General features: G+C 42.0%; 1 protein-coding gene across 1 annotated transcript in view; it reads left to right on the top strand.

Annotated features, from left to right (window-relative positions):
- Positions 1-23,205, top strand: part of DNAH11 (dynein axonemal heavy chain 11) — a 195,634-nt gene that overhangs the window by 17,848 nt on the left and 154,581 nt on the right. The window contains exons 10-23 of the mRNA XM_036327931.1: positions 3,208-3,345; positions 3,915-4,039; positions 4,493-4,688; positions 7,248-7,352; positions 7,480-7,872; positions 10,924-11,256; positions 11,476-11,730; positions 11,811-11,980; positions 12,204-12,426; positions 14,478-14,594; positions 14,703-14,789; positions 18,968-19,126; positions 20,299-20,382; positions 22,287-22,445. Of these exons, the coding sequence (XP_036183824.1) occupies positions 3,208-3,345; positions 3,915-4,039; positions 4,493-4,688; positions 7,248-7,352; positions 7,480-7,872; positions 10,924-11,256; positions 11,476-11,730; positions 11,811-11,980; positions 12,204-12,426; positions 14,478-14,594; positions 14,703-14,789; positions 18,968-19,126; positions 20,299-20,382; positions 22,287-22,445 (2,544 nt within the window). The remainder of the gene's footprint in view (positions 1-3,207; positions 3,346-3,914; positions 4,040-4,492; positions 4,689-7,247; positions 7,353-7,479; positions 7,873-10,923; positions 11,257-11,475; positions 11,731-11,810; positions 11,981-12,203; positions 12,427-14,477; positions 14,595-14,702; positions 14,790-18,967; positions 19,127-20,298; positions 20,383-22,286; positions 22,446-23,205) is intronic.

Genomic DNA, 23,205 nt, shown 5'->3' with positions numbered 1-23,205 from the left:
CCTATTTGTGCCCTGTCTACTGAAACATATACGATGAGCCCTGCCTCCACGCTGTGCGGGGTGGGGGGGTTGGGGGGTAGGACATGGTCTTACAGTTCGGGCTGCATTTAGATCGCCTGCAATGCCCTGTGTGAAGCAAACACTGAACAACTGCTTGAAGTGAGGGGGGCTGACGGAATCAGAGTGTTGAAATGACACACTGCTGGGGGACTGCAGGGGGAGAAGAACAAGATGATAGGGCTGTGCATTTAGGGAGAAGATTTCTACCACTGGTGTGGGACGATGAACTCTGACCCTTTGCTGTTGTGTCCCAGGGAGAAGATACTTGCAGACTGGTCTCTGAAGGCCGTGATTCAGTGCCTGCTCTTGGCAGAGACGTGGCCAGGAGGGCCCTGGAGCCAAACACTGGTCTCCTCTAGTTCAAAGCCGACAGTGTTGGTGCTCACCACAAAACAAAACAAAACAAAACAAAATACTAATGGATGTTTCTCTAAAATTTACAGTGTGTGTACATGAAGGTAGACTGAAGTATGTAAGAAAATGAAGGTGTCTAGAAAAAGGTGTCAGACAATGTAATTGAAAACTATAAAATTGCGATGGTTTTAAAAAAATAGTTCAGGTAGCAGCCGATTAAAAAAATCTTTGAGGGCCCTACCTGGTTTTGCTCAGTGGATAGCGCATCGGCCTGCGGACTGAAGGGTCTCAGGTTTGATTCTGGTCAAGGGCACATGCCTGGGTTGTGGGCTTGATTCCCAGTAGGGGGCGTGCAGGAGGCAGCCAATCAATGATTCTCTCTCATCATTGATGTTTCTCTCTCTCTCCCTTCCTCTCTGAAATCAATTTTTGAGGGGCAAACATAGGAAAATATGAGTATGTACCACTTGACCAGTGGCAGCAGCATTGGGAAAGCCACATTACACAGTGAAGCTAAGAAGTAGAAGGAAATCGCAGAACTCAAATGGGATATTTAGGGGAAAGAAGCATGGAGTTGAGGCCCATCTTTAGCCCCTGAGGTGACAGAGGGCAAGCATCTGCACTCTTCATGAAATAACTTAGTTCCCTTCCCCTATGACAAGAAGGCTCATATGACCTTCATGCTCATCCTGGAGGGTAATTATTATATATCTATGATACTGAAAAGATAGGATCCTGTCTGCTGCCTAAAAGGTTGACTCTTTTTTTACGACCACTCTCTGGCTTTAAACCTTCCCTTAAAGCAGCGGTTCTCAACCTGTGAGTCACGACCCCTTTGGGGGTTGAACGATCCTTTCACAGGGGTAGCCTAAAACCATCGGAAAACACATACATAATTACATATTGTTTTTGTGATTAATCACTATGCTTTAATTATGTTCAATTTGTAACAATGAAAATACATCCTGCATATCAGATATTTACATTACGATTCGTAACAGTAGCAAAATTACAGTTAGGAAGTAGCAACGAAAATAATTTTATGGTTGGGGGTCACCACAACATGAGGAACTGTATTACAGGGTCGCGGCATTAGGAAGGTTGAGAACCACTGCCCTAAAGGATATTCTGTCTTTGGTACTTGTGTACTTGGAGTGAAGTCCCACTTAGCATCTCGGGTAGGCAAGATGCGACGTAGCAGGCGAGCTTCTGGTATTGTTTCAGTGGCAGTCGATGGGATGAGTGTTTGAAAGGGATTGTTATCAGATGTTTCCTTCCGGTTGGAGTGCATTTCTTGGTTAAATCTATGAGACAGTGTTTACTTTTGGATTTAAACACAAAGTCCAAACTCAACAAATCTGATTGTGAAGAGACAGTTAATAACTTACATTTTGCTAGGTAGCAGCTAACGAAGCAGATTCTTAAATATTTAGCGGTTTCTATAGTAGTTATAATTAGCATCACCAGGAAAAAAGCCAGCATGCGTTTGGCCTCTAAGATACAATTAGATTTGCATTTTAGTTTGTATAGATTTTCACTGTGTTGAGATTTTCCCAGTGAATGTAGTTTATCGAAATGTTTACAAAATGTTAAATACGTACAATGAAGGTATTTTTTAAAGAAAACAAATTTGGGGGAACACCTGTTGTTTCCCTAAGAGGAAAAATAGCTCTTTTGCCACATCACTAACAAGGCACAGACCTTGGTTTTGTACAGCGTTCTGCCTCGTTGATGATATTTAGTTATTTTGAGAAGATCCCTTCTTTTATTTCAAAGAAAACATCTCAATAACAGGCCTAATAATTTACATTTCATGAAGCCTACGCAGAGCAAGCAAATAATAAAAGAATGGTTTTAAATGCCACCTTGGCTCTGAGAGGCCCAGGGAAGCACAGGCCGGGCTGCAGGCTGCCCAGGGTCAAATGCCAGCTCCCAGCGGCTGTCTGAATTCAGGCAGGTCACTCCTTCCTATAACTCAGTTTCTTTTTTTTTTTTTTTTAAATATATTTTATTGATTTTTTACAGAGAGGAAGGGAGAGAGATAGAGAGTTAGAAACATCGATGAGAGAGAAACATCGATCAGCTGCCTCCTGCACATCTCCTATCGGGGATATGCCCGCAACGGTACATGCCCTTGACCGGAATCGAACCTGGGACCTTTCAGTCCGGAGGCCGACGCTCTATCCACTGAGCCAAACCGGTTTCGGCAGTTTCTTGATCTGGAACATGTGACAGTAGCATTTTTTGTTGTTGTTCTCACGTGAGGGTATTTTTTTCATTGAATTTTAGAGAGTGGAAGGAAGGGGGAGAGACAGAAGGAGAGAAACATCCATGTGAAAGAGAAATATTGATTGGTAGCCTCCTGCACATGCCCCGACTAGGGGCAGGTATCAAGCCTGCATTCTAGGTACATACCTTTGATCAGAATTGACCCCCAACCCTTCAGTCCTCAGGCTGACGTTCTAACCACTTAGAAAAACCGCCTAGGGTAACAATAGCATTTTTAAAGCCATCAATGTGAAAGAGAAACATCGATTGGTAGCCTCCTGTATGTGCCCTGATCAGGGATGTAACCTGCAACCTTTTTGGTGAATGGGATGACACTCCAACCAACCAACCAAGTCACCTGCCAGGGCAAGTTTCAGATTTGGAGGTATTGCAGAATACTTGTAGGGTTCTAGGTTTTTGCTCTATCTCTTGTTGTGTAAGAGCTGTAAGGGGAGAAATAGTGAGTTGAGTATTTGTATTAAAAACCCATAGTTCTTAACTATTCTTTAACTTTGATTTTTTTAGCTTTTGACCATATTTGGGAATTTTCTAGAGAAACCAGTTGTCAAGGAAATTTTCAGCCCACATTACAGCTCACTGGTGCACATGTTTAATGCCGAGTTGGATATGTGTAAGCAACTGTATAATGAACATGTGAAACAGGTAAGTGAGGGAGGAAGTGGGGCAGTACACAGCATCATATTTGTGGGTCAGGGCTGTCTACTAAGACTTTACATAATGATGTCTGCTTTATTTAATTGGGTTTCTTATGGCAATGAAGAACCTGTTTTAGGACCATTACTTATCTACTTATCAAGTCACTTAATACATATCTATAATAATAAAAGGGTGATATGCTAATTGGACCAGACGTCCTTCCGGACGTCTTTCCTGATGAAGCTGGGGCCAGAGGGAAGCCAGCCCGGGTCCCAGGTGCCTGCAGGCGGCCCGAGGGAAGCCTGGGTCCCAGGTGCCAGAGGAGGGAAGCTGAGGTCCTGGGTGCCTGTGGCAGCAGGAGGAGGGAAGCCAAGGTCCTGCGTGCCGGAGGGAAGCCGGTGCCAGCAGCTGGGGGAAGGAAGACCTACTCTTGCACAAATTTTCATGCATCAGGCCTCTAGTATTTTATATATTTGCCCTGTAAAAGTGCCAAAATGAATAATTGCTTACAAGGTTGGAATGCATTCTGATTAAATGTTCCCTCCCTTCCTTTTCACCAAAATAACAATTTGCAGATTGAATGTGGAAATGTGGTTCTTAACAAGAACATGCCATTTACCTCAGGAAACATCAAGTGGGCTAAAGAGATCCTGGACCGACTCCAGACGTTTTGGTCAAACTTCGCATCTCTCCAGTATCTGTGAGTATTTCACAGTGAAAATCACCCTCTGATACAGGTGATTTCCTACAGGGCAGGAGCTGTTCATTTTAGCTGTTCATTTCCTTTAACTCTTTCCATTGGCAGGGCTCTTTACTTTTCACTTTTCCTTTTCACCCAAAATATGTTTGTAGTTTTTTGTTACTGTTTTTCTTTTCTTTTTTTCAATAACTACTAACATTCCTTTTATTTTGTGGACTTCTATACCTTTCTCTTTTCTTTGTAGGAATTGGTACCTTGTTGCTATTGGCAAAAACCTTGGAGTTCCATTCATTTCATGACTATATCTTTTAAGGCAAAGACAATTAGAGCATTATTTGGCCTTTATTGTTTCTCTTCCTGATTTTTTTGTGGTGTGTTTTGTTATGTTTTGTATTATATATTATTGTAAAGTAGTTAAGCTGAAATCTAATATATAGAATCATTTTCCTACAGATTCTTAGAAAGTCCTGATGATGCCTCAGTTCACCAGAAGTATGTTGAAATGACAGCTCTGCTAGACCAATTTGAAAATCATATCTATAATGAATGGAAAAATAACGTGGATGAAATCTGTGAATTCAATTTGAATCAACCCTTGATTAAATTCAGTGCCATAAATGGTCTTCTCAGTGTCAACTTTGACCCAAAGGTAGGGGTTTGATGTTTTAAAGATGTTTAACAGAAGTGATTTTTATTGTAAGCATATTCCTGACACTTCCAGTCATTTATATTTTGTGGGAATGTCAGTGCTATGAGGAATATAACCAAAAACAACTTGTACTAGGTCTTTGTTTTAGGATTGTTTCCCAAATTCTATATTTACTCCTCTCTATTTTGCCTCATAAGTATTCCTTTACCATTTTCACTTTGCTTGGTAAGTTACTTAAGAATAGGGTACATTTCATTTTATCTTTGTGTTCTGTGTTTCTAACATACTGCCTGGCACTTGGTAATACTTAATAAATGTTAACTCATCTGAATAGAATCATTAGTCTTTTATCATGTTTTCTGGCTTGAGTTATATTCATAGTACATATGAAAGTAGTTTTAATTAATTAAAATTTTATCATGTAAGTTAAGATTTGGGGAATCCAGAAATTGTATGGAATGAAAGACTGTTAGTCATACTGTGGATGGACAATGGTAAATTTTGGTGTCGTAATATCCTTCAAAGAAACAATAAACTTGAATATGTTAGTTAAATTGATGGTAATTTTTATAAAGACAAGTTTCAAAAAAATGTAAAACAACATAAAAATGCCAAAAATAATATTGACAGTTAAATAACATCCAGGAAAATTACCCTATTGAACAGATCTTTTCCCCATGAAAAACCGCAAACAAAAATAAATTTCATGTTTTCTCACATCATTAACATGTTAAAGTACGGGTGCTCAGTAGCAATTATATGTGTTTATATGTCTATATTTACACATAATGACTATATGTGCATATAAATGGTAATACAATGCATATATTTTAAACAACCTATCTCCAAGTCTGATAGCTTGGGAGTCACAAAGGTAGCTTTTTTTCCTGTTTATCTATGTGAATATGCTCTACAGGAAAGGACAAGCATATAAGAATATCCATTTCTGAGTTGCTGTTACAAAAAAAGACTAGTGACACATCTGGCTGAATTTTTAGATAGTGAAGATTGTATATTCACTTTTAGCGATTGCCCTATTTTTCATGGCTGCTCGGATGTATGAGAAAGTTGGCCTCCATGAGTTTGTTACAATCTGTACCCAACTTCTGATCTGTTTCCCTAAAATATTACAGTGAATGCCATCACTTAATTTTGTTTGTAAACCTCAGCACACAGACACAAATATATGCCCTGAGGATTCCCTCTACCTCTGATTCCATAAAACTAGTGCGTAGAAACGAAATTCCTGAGGTGTTTCAGGGATAATGCCTATAATTCTCCCTGAAAGGATTCCAAACACACCAAATATAGATTATAAACACGAAGTATATTGTACTAGTTAACATAGGGAGGGGTCAACCTAAGGTAGTCAACTGGTTTACCTTCTTAAGCATGTTTTATGGGTTTTTCCTCAGAATCTGATTTATTTTTATTTTTCTAAAATACATTTTTATTGATGTCAGAGAGGAAGGGAGAGAGAGAGGGAGAGATCGAGAGAGAAACATCAATGATGAGAGAGAATCATTGATTGGCTGCTCTTGCATATCCCCCTCTGGGGTTCGAGCCTGCAACCTGGGCATGGGAATCGAACCGTAACCTCCTGGTTTATAGGTCGAAGCTCAACCACTGAGCCATGCCAGTTGGGCAGAACCTGTGATTAGAGGTACAGCCACTTCTGCCACATGACATATGCATTCCTAAAAATCACTGGATTATGAAAGACTGCACAATCAACAGTATAGGACTTATGGGGGGAAAGGGGTTATGGGTGCAGGACTCAAACTTTGTCAGTGATACATTAAGAAAATACTAGTAGTCACCTAGAGAAAACAGTAGTACAGTTGTACACATTTTAAATGGTTAAGTAATACATACATACTACAATAAATATGACACTTTCCCTTGACAAAGACCTGAAGTTTGCTTATGGAAGTGGGTGGGGGAAGGGTTATAACTCGTGTGTGATTGTAAAATGGAAAGACGGTCATCAGAAACCAGGTGGAAAGTCGTACCACCAGAATGGATGGCGTGTGAACTGAGCTACCTGGTGGATGTTTGAGGTGTGTCCATATGGGCATTTTGTATATTCCTAGGCTTTTGAGTTTAGTTGGGTGCTGTTTGTAGCATTTTCCTAGTGTTTCTTGCTGAGTAAACTGCAGATTAGCAAAGACAAAATTTGTGGAATGCTCAGATTTCTCCCTAGTATATTAATCATGTTGGAACAAATATGTGTTTCCGAAACAAGCATTCTAGTAGAACTGAAGGTATGGGAATGGTCCGAGGTCCACTGGTGGCCTTCCATTGTAGATCTGGGTGTGCACGTGTCACTGTCATGGCTTGAATCTCGGACAGCGGGCCATCATCACTGATTTCCAACTTCATTATTTATACTCCTGTGGAATGTGCGATTGTTGCTTTGAACAAGCATATGTGACAAAGGCCTCCTACCTTGACAATTTGAAAATATAATTATTGGATGAAAATTTTTGTTTTGATTTTGATTTTGACTTGCGTTAAAAATAGAATGATATGCGACAATCACTGATGTTCTTCCAATAGCTGGTGGCCGTCTTGAGGGAAGTGAAGTACCTCTTGATGCTGAGGAAGTCAGACATTCCGGATTCAGCCTTAGCCATCTTCGAAAAAAGAAACACTATTCTAAAGGTTTGTGCTTTTACATATTGAACAGAGGCGTTTTGAGTGTTAATTATTAACGTGGGGACCTGTGATACGTTTATGCATCCAAGGTGGACAAAGGAGCCTTAACATACTTGGGGTTTTCTTTGCTCAGTACATTGGCAACCTTGAGCTTCTGGTGCAAGCGTATAACAAGCTGAAACAGACTCTCCTGGAAGTTGAATACCCTCTGATCGAAGACGAGCTGAGGGCTGTGGACGAGCAGCTGCAAGCAGCCGCGGCATCGCTGACGTGGCAGGATGACTGCTGGGGGTACATTGAGAGGGTGACAGAGGCCACCGCCGAGCTGGAGCGCAGAGTCGAGCGCACGCAGAGCAACGTGAGAGCCATCCAGCAAACCACGAGGGCGTGGGCCGAGTGCACGCTGCTCCCCAGGAGAGGGCACCGGAGGGAGGCCGCCCTCACGTTGGAGGACAAGGGGGGTTTGTTCTCCAGGAAGTACAGGCTCATCCAGGAGGATGGCTGCAGGATACACAGCTTGGTGGAGGTAATGGCTTTTAAGGAGAGCTTTTCATGAGGTGTAGAAGAGCAAAACTATTTACCTAATGATGCAGAACTCCTGTGCGCCCGGAAAGAGCTTTGTGTATTGCTTTGTGAAGCATTTAACATGGAGGGGCTCCTTACTTACCTGTAATGTCTGTAGGTCTCACTATTCTCTTTCCTGAGGGAAGAGATTGGAATGTGAGAGAGTTGATAAAACAGAAAGGAGAGAGATGGTACCCTCTTCTTTGTAATAGTTACAGCCTCTTTTGGATGCTGTTCGTAGCCACCGTGAGTTGATGAGTGCCCACAGGTGCCAGCAGCACCTCATTTAATGCTCTCAACCATCTCGGATGGATGGCCACTATGAGAACTTTGGTTTCACTCTGAGGGGAACTAGCAGCAGAGACTCTGCTCAAAGGTTTTCCCTGTTAAGTATGAACCTCAGGGGAACAAGGAGATGGCAGACAGGGAGATCATTAGGAGGTCATTCTAGTCATCCAGGTGAGAGATGACGATGGCTGGGGCAGGGTGGTTACTGAGGGCAGCACTCAAATGCCGAATGGATTTCGGAGGTGGAGCCAACAGGATTCACTGTGACAAGTCAGAGGAGAGAGGAAGTCCAGGGTGACTTCAGGTTTTCGGTCGGAGCAACTGGAAGAATGGACTTTGTTGCTTCGAGGAGGACTGTGGTGGAGCAGATTTTGTAGGGAAAAAGCAGGATTTGGTTTGGGGCATGTTAGACCTTCTGGCCAAGAGGAGATTTTGAGTAGGTTAGCATTGCAAATAGGAGTCCGGAGTTCAGGGAGAAGTTCAGGCAAGTGACATAGAATCAAGAGTCATGAGCACATATATGATATGGAAGGCCAAGGACTTGGGTGAGATAGGGTAGGAGTTAAATGTTGGTAGAGAAGAGGTGTATGGACTGGCCTTGAAGTCCTCCCTGAATGATTCACCTCCTCCCCCCTGGTGCTCAGACTTCCAGTGAAGAATGTGGTTTGGAGGAAAGCTATGGGAATAGGGCAGAAAGTGTCAATTCTGCCTTTTCCTGCTGCGTCCTTAGTGGCTTGTGGGATCTCAGTGGGTAGGTAGTCAGAGTTTAAGATGAAGGGGAAAGGGTGGAATCATGGAAGATTAGGTCTGGAAGGGACCTGAGCGATCATTTAGTGACCCAAAGCTCTCCTTTCTCTTCTTTGTTCCCTTCCCCCTGTGCTCCAAATTGTTGAAAATAGAACACTTTTCACAAATGCCACTGCAGTGATACAAACTGGATCTCTTGGTAGAGAAAGTATAATCAATGAGACACGTGCCGGTGTATTACTGTGATATATCCGAAAGAGCCCCCCTCATTGGCAATCAAGAGCGATGGTTTCTAGTCTTCGCCCAGCAGCTAGCTTCCTGCTGCTGCGGGTTCGATCCCTGTTCAGGGCACATATAAGAACCAACCAATGAATGCATAACTAAGTGGAACAACAAATCTCTCTCTCTCTCTCTCTTCCAAATCAATGAATTAAAGATATAAATAGAATGAAGAGTCTGAACAAGATGGTCTTTAAGGATTTTTTTTGTTAGCTCTGAGCTGTATACTCTTCTTTCAAGTATCTACAAAGGAGTTGGGGCTGCTGTGTCCGGCACAGCTCTCTGGCTACAGGTCACGTAATACTACACAGATGGAGACAGTTCCACATGGATAGTGGGCAAGAGAACATCCCTGAAAGGACAGTTCTTAAACGTGTTTGCACGCAGGAAACCCTGGAGCTTGCTCATTTCTTCCCTGTTTTATCAGGAGCTAGAGCTGCAGTTCAGATTTTTACATGTAGCACACACCTTCGAATTCTGAATCATATAGCAAATAGTCAAAGTAGAGAGCACAGTGCACCTTATAATGAGCTCCCATTCCAATGTCTCCTTTGCTCTGGGCTACTGTTTCTGGCTTGGGCACCTGCCTGCTGCCCTGTATACACTCTGCAGCCTTTGCATCTCAGAAGGTGTCTCTGGAATCAACCTTGCTGCCCACCTGACCTTTCACATCTGTGTCCCTAGGTCTGCCCCACTGCATGCCCAACCTCTAGCAGTCCTTGGCCACATTCGTGTCTGGCCCTGTTGTGCCCATTGACCGTCCATAACTTCACCCACACTCTTGGGAGCTGCTGAAGAGATGGAAGAACTTCATATTGTGGAAGCATGAAGGGAGTTTAGACTTCACCAGGCCAGTGTTTCCCAAGCTAGGTTACTGTTCCACAGACTGCTCATAGGGGGCTCACAAGACATATTCTTTGTTTGGAAATGGGTTAAACCAAGTTAAATAGACTTTACTATAATAGGTGCACTGTGAGTCTCCAAGAATGGCCAAGAGTACATAACACTTGGCTGGTGTTGTGAATTTTGGATATCCCAGGACAGTATTCTCTGAAGGACAACTTTGGGAAACCTCTTTATCTACCAGCAAGTTGCTGGAAGGCAAAGTTCAGGGCACATATAAGAACCAACCAGCCGAGACCGGTTTGGCTCAGTGGATAGAGCGTCGGCCTGCGGACTGAAAGGTCCCGGGTTCGATTCCGGTCGGGGGCATGTACCTGGGTTGCGGGCATATCCCCAGTGGGGGATGTGCAGGAGGCAGCTGGTCGATGTTTCTCTCTCATCGATGTTTCTAACTCTCTATCTCTCTCCCTTCCTCTCTGTAAAAAATCAATAAAATATATTTAAAAAAAAAAAAAAAAAGAACCAACCAATGAATGCATAAGGCCACATAGAGTTAGGGACAGAGCAAGACTGAGTGCTCAGGTCAAATACATCTAGAATGCATTGGGAACTCGTGTATTTCTTGTCTGTATGTGAAGATAGCAGTGTTCATAATGATTTTCCCTTGAAAGAACGACTTTTGAACATATATTTTAAATGAACTAAATGTCAAAAAATCCTGCTTGGATCTTTACCATCTAGCTTAAGGCTCTGCAGCCTAGCATTTGAGTATTCCTTCTCTCACACTTAAATGGAATGCTTTCATTTTTATACTCACAAGTGCTTATAGTCATGCATCAATACTTTATGTTTCTAGGAAAATAGGGAGCTCTTCAAGGCCAATCCTTCTCTGGACACCTGGAAGATTTATGTGGAATTCATTGATGACATCGTGGTGGAAGGCTTTTTTCAAGCTATAATGCATGACTTGGACTTCTTTCTGATGAATACGGAGAAGCAGGTGAAACCTGCACCATTTTTTCAAGCACAAATGATCTTAATGCCCCCGGAGATTCTGTTTAAACCTTCTTTAGAAAGAGAGGCTGGGGATGGCTTCTATGACCTGGTGGAAGAAATGCTGTGTAATAGTTTCAGGATGTCTGCCCAGATGAAGCGAGTAGCAGCACACCTGGAAATAGCAAATTACCAGGTATCTTCTTTGTAGATGGGTGTTGGTTTTTACACTAATGACTTAAAAATAAGTTGGGGTAATGGGAAGCACAGGAAAGGAGAAGTTGGAAAAGGAAACGTCATTTTTTATTTTACCAACTACTCTCCCTTTGCAGTATTGCCTTGGCTAATGTTATGTTGCACGTAATTGATTGAGCAAGATTGGTTTTAATAAGTGCTCAGTTTTCCTCTCATTTAGAATGACATGGATAACATGTTAGGCCTGGCGGAGGTCAGGCAGGAGATAATGAACCGAGTGGCAGGCGTCATCAACAAAGTCTTGGACTTCAGAAATTCCCTGGACACGTACGCTTACCTCTGGGTGGATGACCGGGCTGAGTTTATGAAGCATTTTCTCCTGTATGGCCAGACTGTGTCAGCCGAGGAATTGGATGCTCATGCAAATGAAGAGATCCCTGAACAACCACCAACCCTGGAACAATTCAGGGAACAGGCAAGGGAACCTTTTAGCTTTGAATGTGCTTCTTGGCTTTTGATTGAGTTGTTAGAGTCATTTTTCTTTTCTAAATACAGATCGACATGTATGAGGCTCTGTATGTTCAGATGAGCAAGTTTGATGACTTCCGAGTGTTTGATAGTTGGCTCAAGGTGGACATGAAGCCTTTCAAAGTGAGCTTGCTGAACATCATTAAGAAATGGAGCTGGATGTTTCAGGAGCATCTTTTGAGATTTGTCATCGACAGGTAGCCTTTTGTGCTTTGGTATTTGGAATTATATCTTAACACCTGACGGTTTCCTAAAATTTTAAGAGCATTGAAACTGCCAGTTTTATAACAGAGCAAACAAGTAATGTTTAATTAGGTAAATAATGAAAATAACAGTCTGAAGTCTTACACTTCGAAATGTCTTCATGAGCTTAATTGGTGTTTGTGTGTGAATACATATATGTGCATCTGTGTTTAATAGTCTGAATGAGCTACAAGAATTTATAAAGGAGACAGATGGCGGGCTCCAGAGGGAATTAAGTGAAGGCGATCACGATGGCCTCATTGATATCATGGGGCACCTTCTGGCTGTGAGAAGCCGACAGAGAGCGACTGATGAACTCTTTGAGCCGCTGAAAGAAACCATCATGCTCTTGGAAACCTATGGCCAGAAGATGCCTGAGCAAGTCTACATTCAGCTCGAGGTAAGTGTGGTGGTAAAATAATCATCATCAATCGAGCATCTCCTCTGGCCAAGTTCTTTACCTGTACTTTTCCTTATGACATCCTCATAATAACCTGTATTACAGAGATTCATGTTTTCATTTTACAGGTCAGGAATCTGAAGCTGAAAGGGACTTGATAACTTTTCCTAGGTCACACAGGTAGTAGAGCTAGCCACTACTCCCTCTTCACTGCTATGCTCTGCTGCCTTCATGTTAGAAGGGACTTAGGTAATAGAGAGCCTCTAAGTTCCTCTTTTGAGGACCATGTTAGCCATCAGTTTCACACATGACACATATTCCAGCTCTCTTTCATTTAAAACTCTCAGTTGAGAAGTGTCCCAGACTTTGGAAAAATGTCATGGACTCATTAATAAAATAAAGAAAGCCCAGCTTGGATGGAGACGTCACTGTGTTTCCAAAACAGGATTTCGCTGTCATCCTCCCGTTTCCATGCTCCGCAGAGACCTGGTGCCAAATGATGAACACAGTCTTTTTAGTTGTAACTGAACCTGTGAATAAAGATCTCACAGTGGAGGCCAGTAGTTCAGTTGGTTAGTATGTCGTCCCAATAGGCCAAGGTTGCGGGTTCCATCCCCGATCAGGGCACATACAAGAACTAACCAATGAATGCATAAATGAGTGGAACAACAAATTGATGTCTCTCCCTCTCCCTCTCCCTCTCTTTCTCAAAGAAAGTGGGCTACACTTTTAGATATGTGTGCACTTCTGTGTCAGTAATTCAGGCTGGTCAGGAGGAAATACAAGATTGGTAGGCAGAACAAGTTGCACTCAGAGTTTAGCAGTGCCCCAATTTTGTTTTAATTAAAGCAACTTGCAGATTATAAAGCAATTGAAGTCAAAGAGCATGTCTTGTCTTTGTTGCACTCCTGCACCACACAGATACAATTGATACCTAGCACAGTGTACCCTCCATAGTTGGCGGTCACTGGTTCATTCATCAAACATTTACCCAGGGTTACAAAATCGTCTTTGGAACCTCGGATTTGTACCCTCAGCTGCACAAATAAAGTCCCATTACTATGGGTGATTCTCTCTGACAAAACAAGTTCCGTGTCCCAGGAGATGACCCAGAGAAATAATGCTTTGTTAGTCTGGACACAAGGAATGCTTCTCAACCACAATTATGCATGTTGGCTCTTCACAGAAAAGAACTTTCCTGCTATCCTCTGCTCTGAAGCCAGGGAGGGCACAGTTGAGTTGCTACCTGAACTATTTATTGCTTCTTTTGTCCTATATCCAGTAGGAATTAACCTTCCTTTTCTTCTTACTTTAAAAACCCTAGTAATTGAAAATTAACCTAACCTAAATGCCCAAACTCTCCGTCAAGACAGTACACACAGAGTCTCAGGAGCTGGAGGAAAGTGGAGGGTGAGATTGAGTCACATTTTTATTGCTGCCCTGCCAGATCCAAAGCATTTAAAAAATATATTTTTCTTGATTTCAGAGAGGAAGGGAGAGGGAGAGAGAGATTCATGGATTGGCTGCCTCCTGCATGCCCCTTACTGGGGATGGAGCCCATCACCAGGGCATGTGCCCTGACGGAGTCAAACCGTGACCTCCTGGTTCATAGGTCTATGCTCAAACCTTGAGTCATGCCAGCATTTGTCTTTACCTGTTAAATTGTTAAACATGGCTCCATTTCTAGTTGTTAGAGACCAGCAAAGTCATTTCTAGAGCACTTTAATTTTATTCCCTCAACAGCAAAACAGTTTTAAAATTTGCATTTACTTTGACAAGATTTTCATTTATCCTGAGATAAATCTTACACCAAGGGACAACGCAGATTTGTGCCGGGAAGATACAGAACCTGGGTGCCCATGAGTCAAGTCTGAACAGGAGTCTGGCTCTGAGCCTTTCAGTCACTTTCATCTTTTTAAAGATACACTCCTCTTATTCCAGAATGAAATGGTGTTATGGGTTAGTGTCGGGATTAGAATTATTTAACCCTGTGAGGTTGATTTGTTTTAGGCATTGAGGTCATCTCGCGTTTGCCACCTGTGTTTTTGTAGGAATTACCAGAAAGATGGGAAACCACCAAAAAGATTGCAGCAACGGTCCGACACGAAGTTTCACCTCTCCAGAATGCGGAAGTCACGCTTATTAGGAAAAAATGTATTTTGTTTGATGTAAGCAAGCTGCCAAGTTTTGTTGTTTTTTTTTAAAGAGAGGTTGTTGCAAGGATTATTGAGACTGTTTGTTTGACATTCACTTTCTTCTTTTCCTGCCCTGATCAGGGGAAGCAGGCCGAGTTCAGAGAGAGATTCAAACTCTACGCTCCTTTCGGTTTTCATGCAGAAAATCCATACGCTGTGCTTGACAAGGTAATGCTGGTCTCCCTTACCTCACGTGTGTTGCAGTAGCTGCTTTAGAAAATAAATGTAGACACCGAGCTACTGCTCTGTTTTCCCTTAGTTTTGCAGTTAGTTATAGGAGTTGAGAATTAACTATTTAAAACAGTTTGCCCCAAGTAAATTATATTGCTTTAACTCATGTTTCTCAAAGCCACTATCATCAGAGTAATCATACTAGTGAAAGTAAGCACTTACTGTATACATGTCAGGAACTTTGCTAAGCATATTACATTGTTTTTGTCAGTTCTTGCCATTTCCCTCTGATGGGGCTTCCATTATGATTAGCGGATATTTGGTCCAGTTCAAAACATCCAGGAGACATTTGGTCCAGACAAAAAGGTCCTTAAAATCTGGCCCTGGCCTGGATGTGCACAGTTAATATAAATCCTGCTCTTCTGCAAGATTTGAACCCTGACCCTTCTACCTGACCCCATGTGCCTGGGGCAGCTCGGCTACCAAGGCAAGGAGCGTTATCCTGGGCTGTGTAGCCACAGCACAATTATTGGACCTACAAATCATGACAGTACTTTTTAATGTATTCATCCTGCAAACCAAAAGTATAAACAAACATTATTGGCCCTGTGGATCCAGGGCCACTTCCTAAGGAACATTTTCTAAGGTGGATGGTTTTGACAGGACCAAATATCAAGGACCCTTTGGCGCAAACCAAATGTCCTGCAAGGTCTGTTATTCTTTTATTTTCAGATAAAAAATCAACTATAATTAACTTGTTGGAGACTACATAGTTAAGTGATACAACTCGTATTAAAATTCTAGCTAATTTTTTTTTTAAAAAAAATCAAATTTTAGTTATCACACTATTTCCCATGTGAATTTTGCCAGTAAATAACTCCCTAATTTATAATGAACTGCTTTATTATGGTTGACTATAAGAATGAATAAAATGGGTCAATAATCCGAAATGGTGAGTTATTCATCTGAGGCTTGAAAACATGTTTTAAACTTTTATTAGAAAAATATTATCTTTTGATTCTCTACAATTTTTTTTTAAGTTTTTTATTGTTTAAAGTATTACATGAGTCTCCGTTTCCCCCCATTGACCTCCCCCTGGCCACCCCCACCCCCCAGCACATGCCCTCATCCCCCTACTGTCTGTGTCCATTGGTTATGCTCATGTGCATGCATACAAGTTCTTTGGTTGATCCCTTGCCCCCCAACCCCCCGCCTTCCATAGGTGACAGTCTGTTTGATGTTTCTGTGACTCTGGTTCTATTTTTGTTCATCAGTTTATGTTGTTCATTATATTCCATAAATGAGTGAGATCATGTGATATTTATCTTTCTCTGACTGGCTTATTTTGCTTAGCGTAATTCTCTCCAGGTCCATCCATGCTGTTGCAAATGGTAATAATTCCTTCTTTTTTATAGCGGCATAGTATTCTGTTGTGTAGATGTACCACAGTTTTCTTATCCACTTATCTGCTGATGGACACTTAGGCTGCTTCCAGATCTTAGCTATGGTGAATTGTGCCGCTATGAACGTAGGGGTGCATATATCCTTTCTGATTGGTGTTTCTGTTTTCTTGGGAGATATTCCTAGAAGTGGGATTACTGGGTCAAATGGAAGTTCCATTTTTAATTTTTTGAGGAAAAGGCCATCTCTACAAATTCTTAATCACATAGCTAAAATGAGAAGGTGACTTTGTGACATTTAGGTTTAGGATCTGGGCAGCTTTCTTTTTTTAAAATTTTTTAATTGATTGATTTTAAAGAGAGAGACAGAGACACAGAGAGAGACAACAGTTTGTTTTTCCGCTTGTTTATGCATTCATTGGTTGATTCTTGTATGTGCCCTGACAGGGGAATTGAACCCACAACCTTTGTGTGTTCGATTGATGACACTCTCACCAACTGAGCTGCTGGCCAGGGCAGGAGCTGGGCAGCTTTCCGAGTCCTTCCTCTCGGCTGCCATTCTGATTCCACTTCATTTACTCCTGAGACTGGTGGGAAACTTGCAGCTCACAGCTGTTACTGCTCTCTCCAAACTTTGGGTTGAATTTCATTTTAACTGCTTTAAACACAGTCAGAAAACACCATTCTGTAGCATAAGGTCTTCTCTTTCACCTGGCTGAAGAAAAGTGGTTAATGTAGTTGCTGAATATGTTCATAGAGTTGTGGTTTTTGAAACAGTTCTATCTAAATTTCAGGTGGTTTGCGCAGATTGTGGATGGGGAGACATTTTTATTTGATTAACCAATGTGCTGTGTGTAAACACTACAGTTATTTATTGCAGCCTACCATTTGCATGCTATATGTAACAGCATGTAGTTACATACCTAAATGTCAGAGATATTTAACCTTGTACCTACAGAATGTGTTGAGGGCTATTTTGAATAAGTAGGGCTGGGTTATGTTTACCTTGAAGTCATTTTCTTGGGTGTTTGTTCAGTGTTCACATCTAACGATTATCTAACTGGATTCAGCCAAAGGTATGTGTGTGCTTTGTTCTGGCCTGGTTGGTAGACCCTAGTATTGAAGGCACCTCACCCTGCCAGAAGTCCTTAGGTATTCATTCAGTATTCATTCATCATTCAAGCTCTTGGAAGACATTTTTAACCCATTAAAGGACAACAAAAACTGTAAGCAATACATTTCACACAGGAGAAGTGAAAATTGCTAGTTGCATTAATGCTAATGCTAAATACAGAAAAAGCCCCATACGTCCATCAGAAGTAGAATAAATTAAATCAGGGAAATATTAAATACAAATTTGGTGGTTATGCTTGTAGTGGGAACAAGAGGGATAAAATTGATAAGGCCATTACATGTTATTAGGAACACAGTATTTCCTAAGCTGGATGGTATATATGCTCACATGCACACCCTTTTACGTGTATGGCATTCTTCATAATAAAACTAAGTCAGAGACTTGCGGTGCTTGTTTCTAAAGGTATAACTTTACACATGAAGTATATAACGTGTGTAATGAAAGACAATTAGGGTACTGATACTCTTATTTACATAGGAGGAACTTAAGAGACAGAGTTGAAAGTTGACGAACCACAAAAGGATTAAGCATGGGCATTTAAAATTTAAAAAATACATCAAAAGAACGGAAGCAATGTAATTGTTGCATATTGAGAGGAGGGTGGGTGAAACTATGAAGTGGGATTTAACAAAGTTAAACCCTGCTTTGCAAAGCCTGTACCTGAGTGTACTGTGAAAATTGGAGCAATTGGGAAGGAGCAGCTTGTGACAGAACTGGGAGTTCGCGCACCCAGAAGACCTGGGGAATGAACCTGGCTTTCCAGCTTTTCCCGCATTGCAAGCTCTTCCCGCACTCCTTGTACTTTTACTGTGCACATTTACCCCTCCACTAATGAAATGAAAATTAAGAGTTGGCTTATTAAGACAGAAAAAAGTGAATCAGCTTACATTTGGTATAAAACACAAACTATTCTACACAGACGGGAGGGTAGGTGCCCTTGGTGAACATAGCCATACAGTGAAATTTCTCCTACTGTGTTGTGGTTTTATTTCACAAATTCTCTTCGGTACATTTTGTACTATTGCTAATCTCTAGGACATTTTTTTCTACCTGAAAGTTGTTTTTTTAAAAAGTGATTTATTCTTAAGTGGAAGCCACTAGAGCCTCATCTTTTGCTGCTCAGCAGAGTCCCCAGCTGTACAATGACAAAAAATCAAGAGGAGCCCTGGCCGGTTTGGCTCAGTGGATACAGCGTCGACCTGCGGACTGAGGGGTCCCAGGTTCAATTCCAGTCAAGGGCATGTATCTTGGTTGCGGGTACATCCCCAGTAGGAGCTGTGCAACTCTCTATCCCTCTCCCTTCCTCTCTGTAAAAAATCAATAAAATATATTTAAAAAAAAAATCAAGAGGAAAAATGGTATCTATAGATACCTGATGCCAGAGCAGATTTTGCTGAAATCTGTAGGGAGAATATTGATAAGGCTATTGTGTTTATTAACAGTCTGCTCTCACCTTAGGAGTCGCTGTGACTTCGCTCTTCTAAAGCCTCGTACTTTACCACTGATTGTACTGCAGATCTTTTTAAAAATTGAAGTTGTTAATATTGTCACCAGAGCCATAGAACTGTGCAGGGTTCTCTTCTCTACAGCATTTCGTTGGATGTTAAGGTTGTTTGTGTGCATGTGTGTTTTCTCCGTAGGCAAACCAAGAGCTTGAGGCATTAGAAGAAGAAATGTTACAGATGCAAGAATCGACGCATCTTTTTGAAGTGGTTCTCCCAGAGTACAAGCCCATGAAGCAGTGTCGCAAGGAAATAAAACTGCTCAAGGGACTTTGGGATGTCATTGCGTACATTAAAGTAAGGCGCTGCCTGTTGAAAGCATGCCTCTTCTTTCTTTTCGTAGTTCTTTTGTATAAATATGCAACCTTTTGAGTCTATATCATTGTACTTGGGTTTTATGTCTTGTAATATGTAGAGATTATATTACCCCCAGAATTAGAGTTCATACATCTGTGTTAGGAGAAGATCCTTCTCTGAATATCAGTTGTTTGTTTTTAGTTCTGAAGGAATGTGTGTAAGGAGGCATCAAGTCCTTTTGGGGGGGGATTATGTAGGATAAAAATTAATATATCAATACATATTACACGTATATGGTAACCTGTTCATACGAACTCATGTGTATGCCCATGCTTATACTTATGTGTATGTGCACATATAAATCAACCCAACTAAAAACAAAGTTAATTTGTATATGGTTAATTAAGTTACAAACTTAAATGTAAAAATAAATTCTAGGGAACTAGGCATATTGTAACATGCATTATACATAATTCTCCTTGAAGTTAGTTGGAAACCATAAAGAAATATATCTGCAAAACATAGGATATAGTCAAGAATTTAATGAAAGTTTTATCTATTTTATTTTTAAAAAATATTTTCATTCATTTCAGAGAGGAAGGGAGAGGGAGAGAGAGATAGAAACATCAATGATGAGAGAGAATCATTGATCGGTTGCCTCCTGCACACCCCACACTGGGATGGAGCCGGAAACCCAGGTATATGCCCTGACCGGGAATTGAACCGTGACCCCCTGGTTCATAGATCAAAGCTCAACCACTGAGCCAGGCTGGCTGGGCTTAATGGAAGTTTTATTTATAATGGACTGTGATTCTTATGAAAGCTGATTTTATGTTATATGTAGAATAATAGAAACCTGGTATGTTTAATGGTCATATACTTACCCAGTTCATTCAGACGACTCAGGATGAAATGATCATGATGGTGTGTGCATGGAATTTGTCATTGCTCCTAGAAATTAATATATCATAATGTTTTAGCTTTAAGTTTGACATGTTCTGACAACTGTTTTATTTTGGTGGTAGGAAGTTGTGACAAGTGCAGTTAACACTTAAATAATTGACTTCCACGGGATGGTAGAGGCACTGTGTATCGTCAGTTTATATATTTTGCTGTGGAGACTTGCTTTCACCAAATGTTGTTGACACTTTTATCTGCTCATGCGTTTTCAGAGAAGCATTGATAATTGGACCAAAACCCAGTGGAGGCAGATTAATGTGGAACAGATGGATGTAGAACTCAGAAGGTTTGCCAAGGCAAGTTCCATAACTGTCGGGTACGACGATTTATCTTCCTCTGCACCACCTCCTTCCATCTTCCCTGACCGGGTAGCTGGTGTGCTGGGCTGCGTGTCCTTATTTACTTCACACAGGATGATCGGAGGCAGTATTTTCCCCTCTCAGCCAGTTGCACTTTTAATCAAGCCTGCCTGTCTGAGAACGAGTGGAAAAAACATATTAGGGCTAATGAAGTTATGAGTAGCCACTGTAATCATGCATTTCCTAAAACGTCTAGACTGGAGAGTGTTAAGATGAAGAGTACTAGGGCTCAGAGGTTAGGCTTATAAAAGCATTTGAATTCTTTTCTTGGCAACCGTGAGCACTTTGTATCTTTAAAAAAATGCCTTTTGGTTCTAGAACTCGGGGTGACTGATTGGAGTCTGCCTCTTGGGGATCTATGTGGGACACTCTGATCTCTGTAGAATGGGTTACTCCAGCATCCTAAGGGGGCTCCCTGTATACAGGACTGTGCTTTGAATTTAGTGTTTTGATATCCAGTCCCCATAGCCATGTGCCCCATGAAGAGAGGAGAACCTCTTTGGATAAAGCCAACATGCACAGCAGGGAAAGGCAGTTAAAAGTGGCAAGGGTGTTCTCCCCCCAAGGACGTCCTCACCTTGACTCAATCCTATGCTCAGCTCCTACCAGCGCTTCCCAGGTTTTCTCCCGGGTTAGCCTGGTCCCAAGGACCCCACCTGAACTGCCCCATCACTTTTTGAATGTCATGGCGTCCCTCTGTCATTGTGCTCACTCCCTGTATCCTCCGCTGCCATGTCACTCACTTCAGAGTGACAGTGTAACCTCCACTCGCAGCTGAAGCTCCTTTATTTTCTTTTAAAGTGGCATTTCCCTTTTTTTCACGCTGAGATGTTGTTTTGTTTTTTAAAAAATATATATTTTATTGATTTTTTACAGAGAGGAAGGGAGAGGGATAGAGAGTTAGGAACATCCATGAGAGAGAAACATTGATCAGCTGCCTCCTGCACACCCCCCAACTGGGGATGTGCCCGCAACCAAGGTACATGCCCTTGACCGGAATCGAACCTGGGACCCTTGAGTCCACAGGCCGACGCTCTATCCACTGAGCCAAACCAGCCAGGGGCCTGAGATAGTTTTTTGACAGCTTTTCTCATTCACAATTGTGAATGTTGTTCCATGGGCCAAGAAGACAGCCAAGTCAAGGGCCCTATTCGACACATCTTCAAGTCATGAAATAGGTGAGGTCCAAGGAACCAGGCCTCAAAGGGAATAACATTTCCAGGCTACCGTTCAAATAAGCCAGATCTTTGGAGGAAGGTCTTGGCAATCTAGATAAGTCTCAGTGTTCCGATGATTTGTGTTTCTAGAGGAAATACTCTTCGTTGCACATATCCTGTAAACACCAGTTCCCTACATTCAGTGTCCCACAGGCCATTTACTTAGAACTTGTGAGTAAGAAACCAGTGTGTCCAGGGGCTGGTGGGTAGTGGACTTATGGTCCACTATATGAATGAGTGGATCCTTTTATGTTTCTCTGGGATTAGTCATTAGCCTAGGGTAGCGGTCGGCAAACCGCGGCTCGCGAGCCTCTTGCGGCTCTTTGGCCCCTTGAGTGGGGCTCTTCCACAAAATACCACGTGCGGGCGTGCACGTACAGTGCGATTGAAACTTCGTGGCCCATGCGCAGAAGTTGGTATTTTGTGGAAGAGCCACGCTCAAGGGGCCAAAGAGCCACATGTGGCTTGGAGCCGCAGTTTGCCAACAACTGGCCTAGGGGCTTAAATGCTTTTACTCTCTTTCCTAATCCCAGGAAATATACATTTATTCTTTCAATGAAGGCAGACTGTGAAACGTATTATTAAATCTGGGGACTTTTTGTTGTTGTTGTTGCTTTTCTTTAGGAAATCTGGTCACTAGACAAGGAAGTCCGAGTCTGGGATGCATACGCCGGCCTGGAAGGCATGGTGAAGGACATGGCAGCCTCCCTGAGAGCCGTCGCAGAGTTACAGAGCCCCGCCCTCCGAGACAGGCACTGGCACCAGCTCATGAAGGCCACTGGGGTCAGTTTCCTGAGTCTCGTTAATGGAATATTTTTGTGATTGTGAAGTGTTATTCCTTGGTTTACATTACTCATCTGGGATGCAGTGGGATTTGTGAACAGGTTCTGGTCACATGGGAGAGGTTAAGCTCCTTGAGATGGGATGGACAGACTGAACATGCACAGATTCTCGTTTTAGCCCTCTGCTGTGGACAAAATGCACCCCTGGAGAATTCATATGCCGAACTCTAAATTTCCAGGGTGATGACATTTGAGGTGAGGCCTTTGGGAGGTAATAAGGTCCTGAAGGTGGAGCCCTAGTAAATGGGATTATGGGGTTAGTGCCCTTATAAGGGCATAAAAGGCCAGAGCTTTCTATTCTTTGCCCTGTGAGGATATGAAGGCAGATATCCGTAAGCAAGCAGAGGGCCTTCCCCAAGCGCCTGACCATGCTGGCACCTGACCTGGGACTTCCTTCCTCTAGAACAGTGAGAAATGAATGCTTGTCATTTAAGCCATCTAACCTGTGGTATTCTATTATAGCAGCCCAAACTGACTAAGCCCTTTTAGCTCTTACTGGCTGTGTGACTGCAGACAAGATACATAACCTCTCTATTTTGAATTTTGCTTTTTATTACTAAAATGAGAGGAATGCTGTCTGTTCTCACACAAGAGGAGCTTGTCCGCATCCAGTAAGAGAATGTGAAGGCATTTGATAGAGCACAGCACAGCTGCAAAGACTCTGGTTTTGGAGAGGATCAGAGGGCGTAGAAATGAATTTG

This window comes from Myotis myotis, unplaced genomic scaffold (genome assembly GCF_014108235.1).
Source record: "Myotis myotis isolate mMyoMyo1 unplaced genomic scaffold, mMyoMyo1.p scaffold_m19_p_11, whole genome shotgun sequence".
In the NCBI taxonomy this organism is placed as follows: Eukaryota; Metazoa; Chordata; class Mammalia; order Chiroptera; family Vespertilionidae; genus Myotis; species Myotis myotis.
Note: the sequence above shows the minus strand (reverse complement) of the source record. Positions and strands in the feature narration are given on the sequence as shown.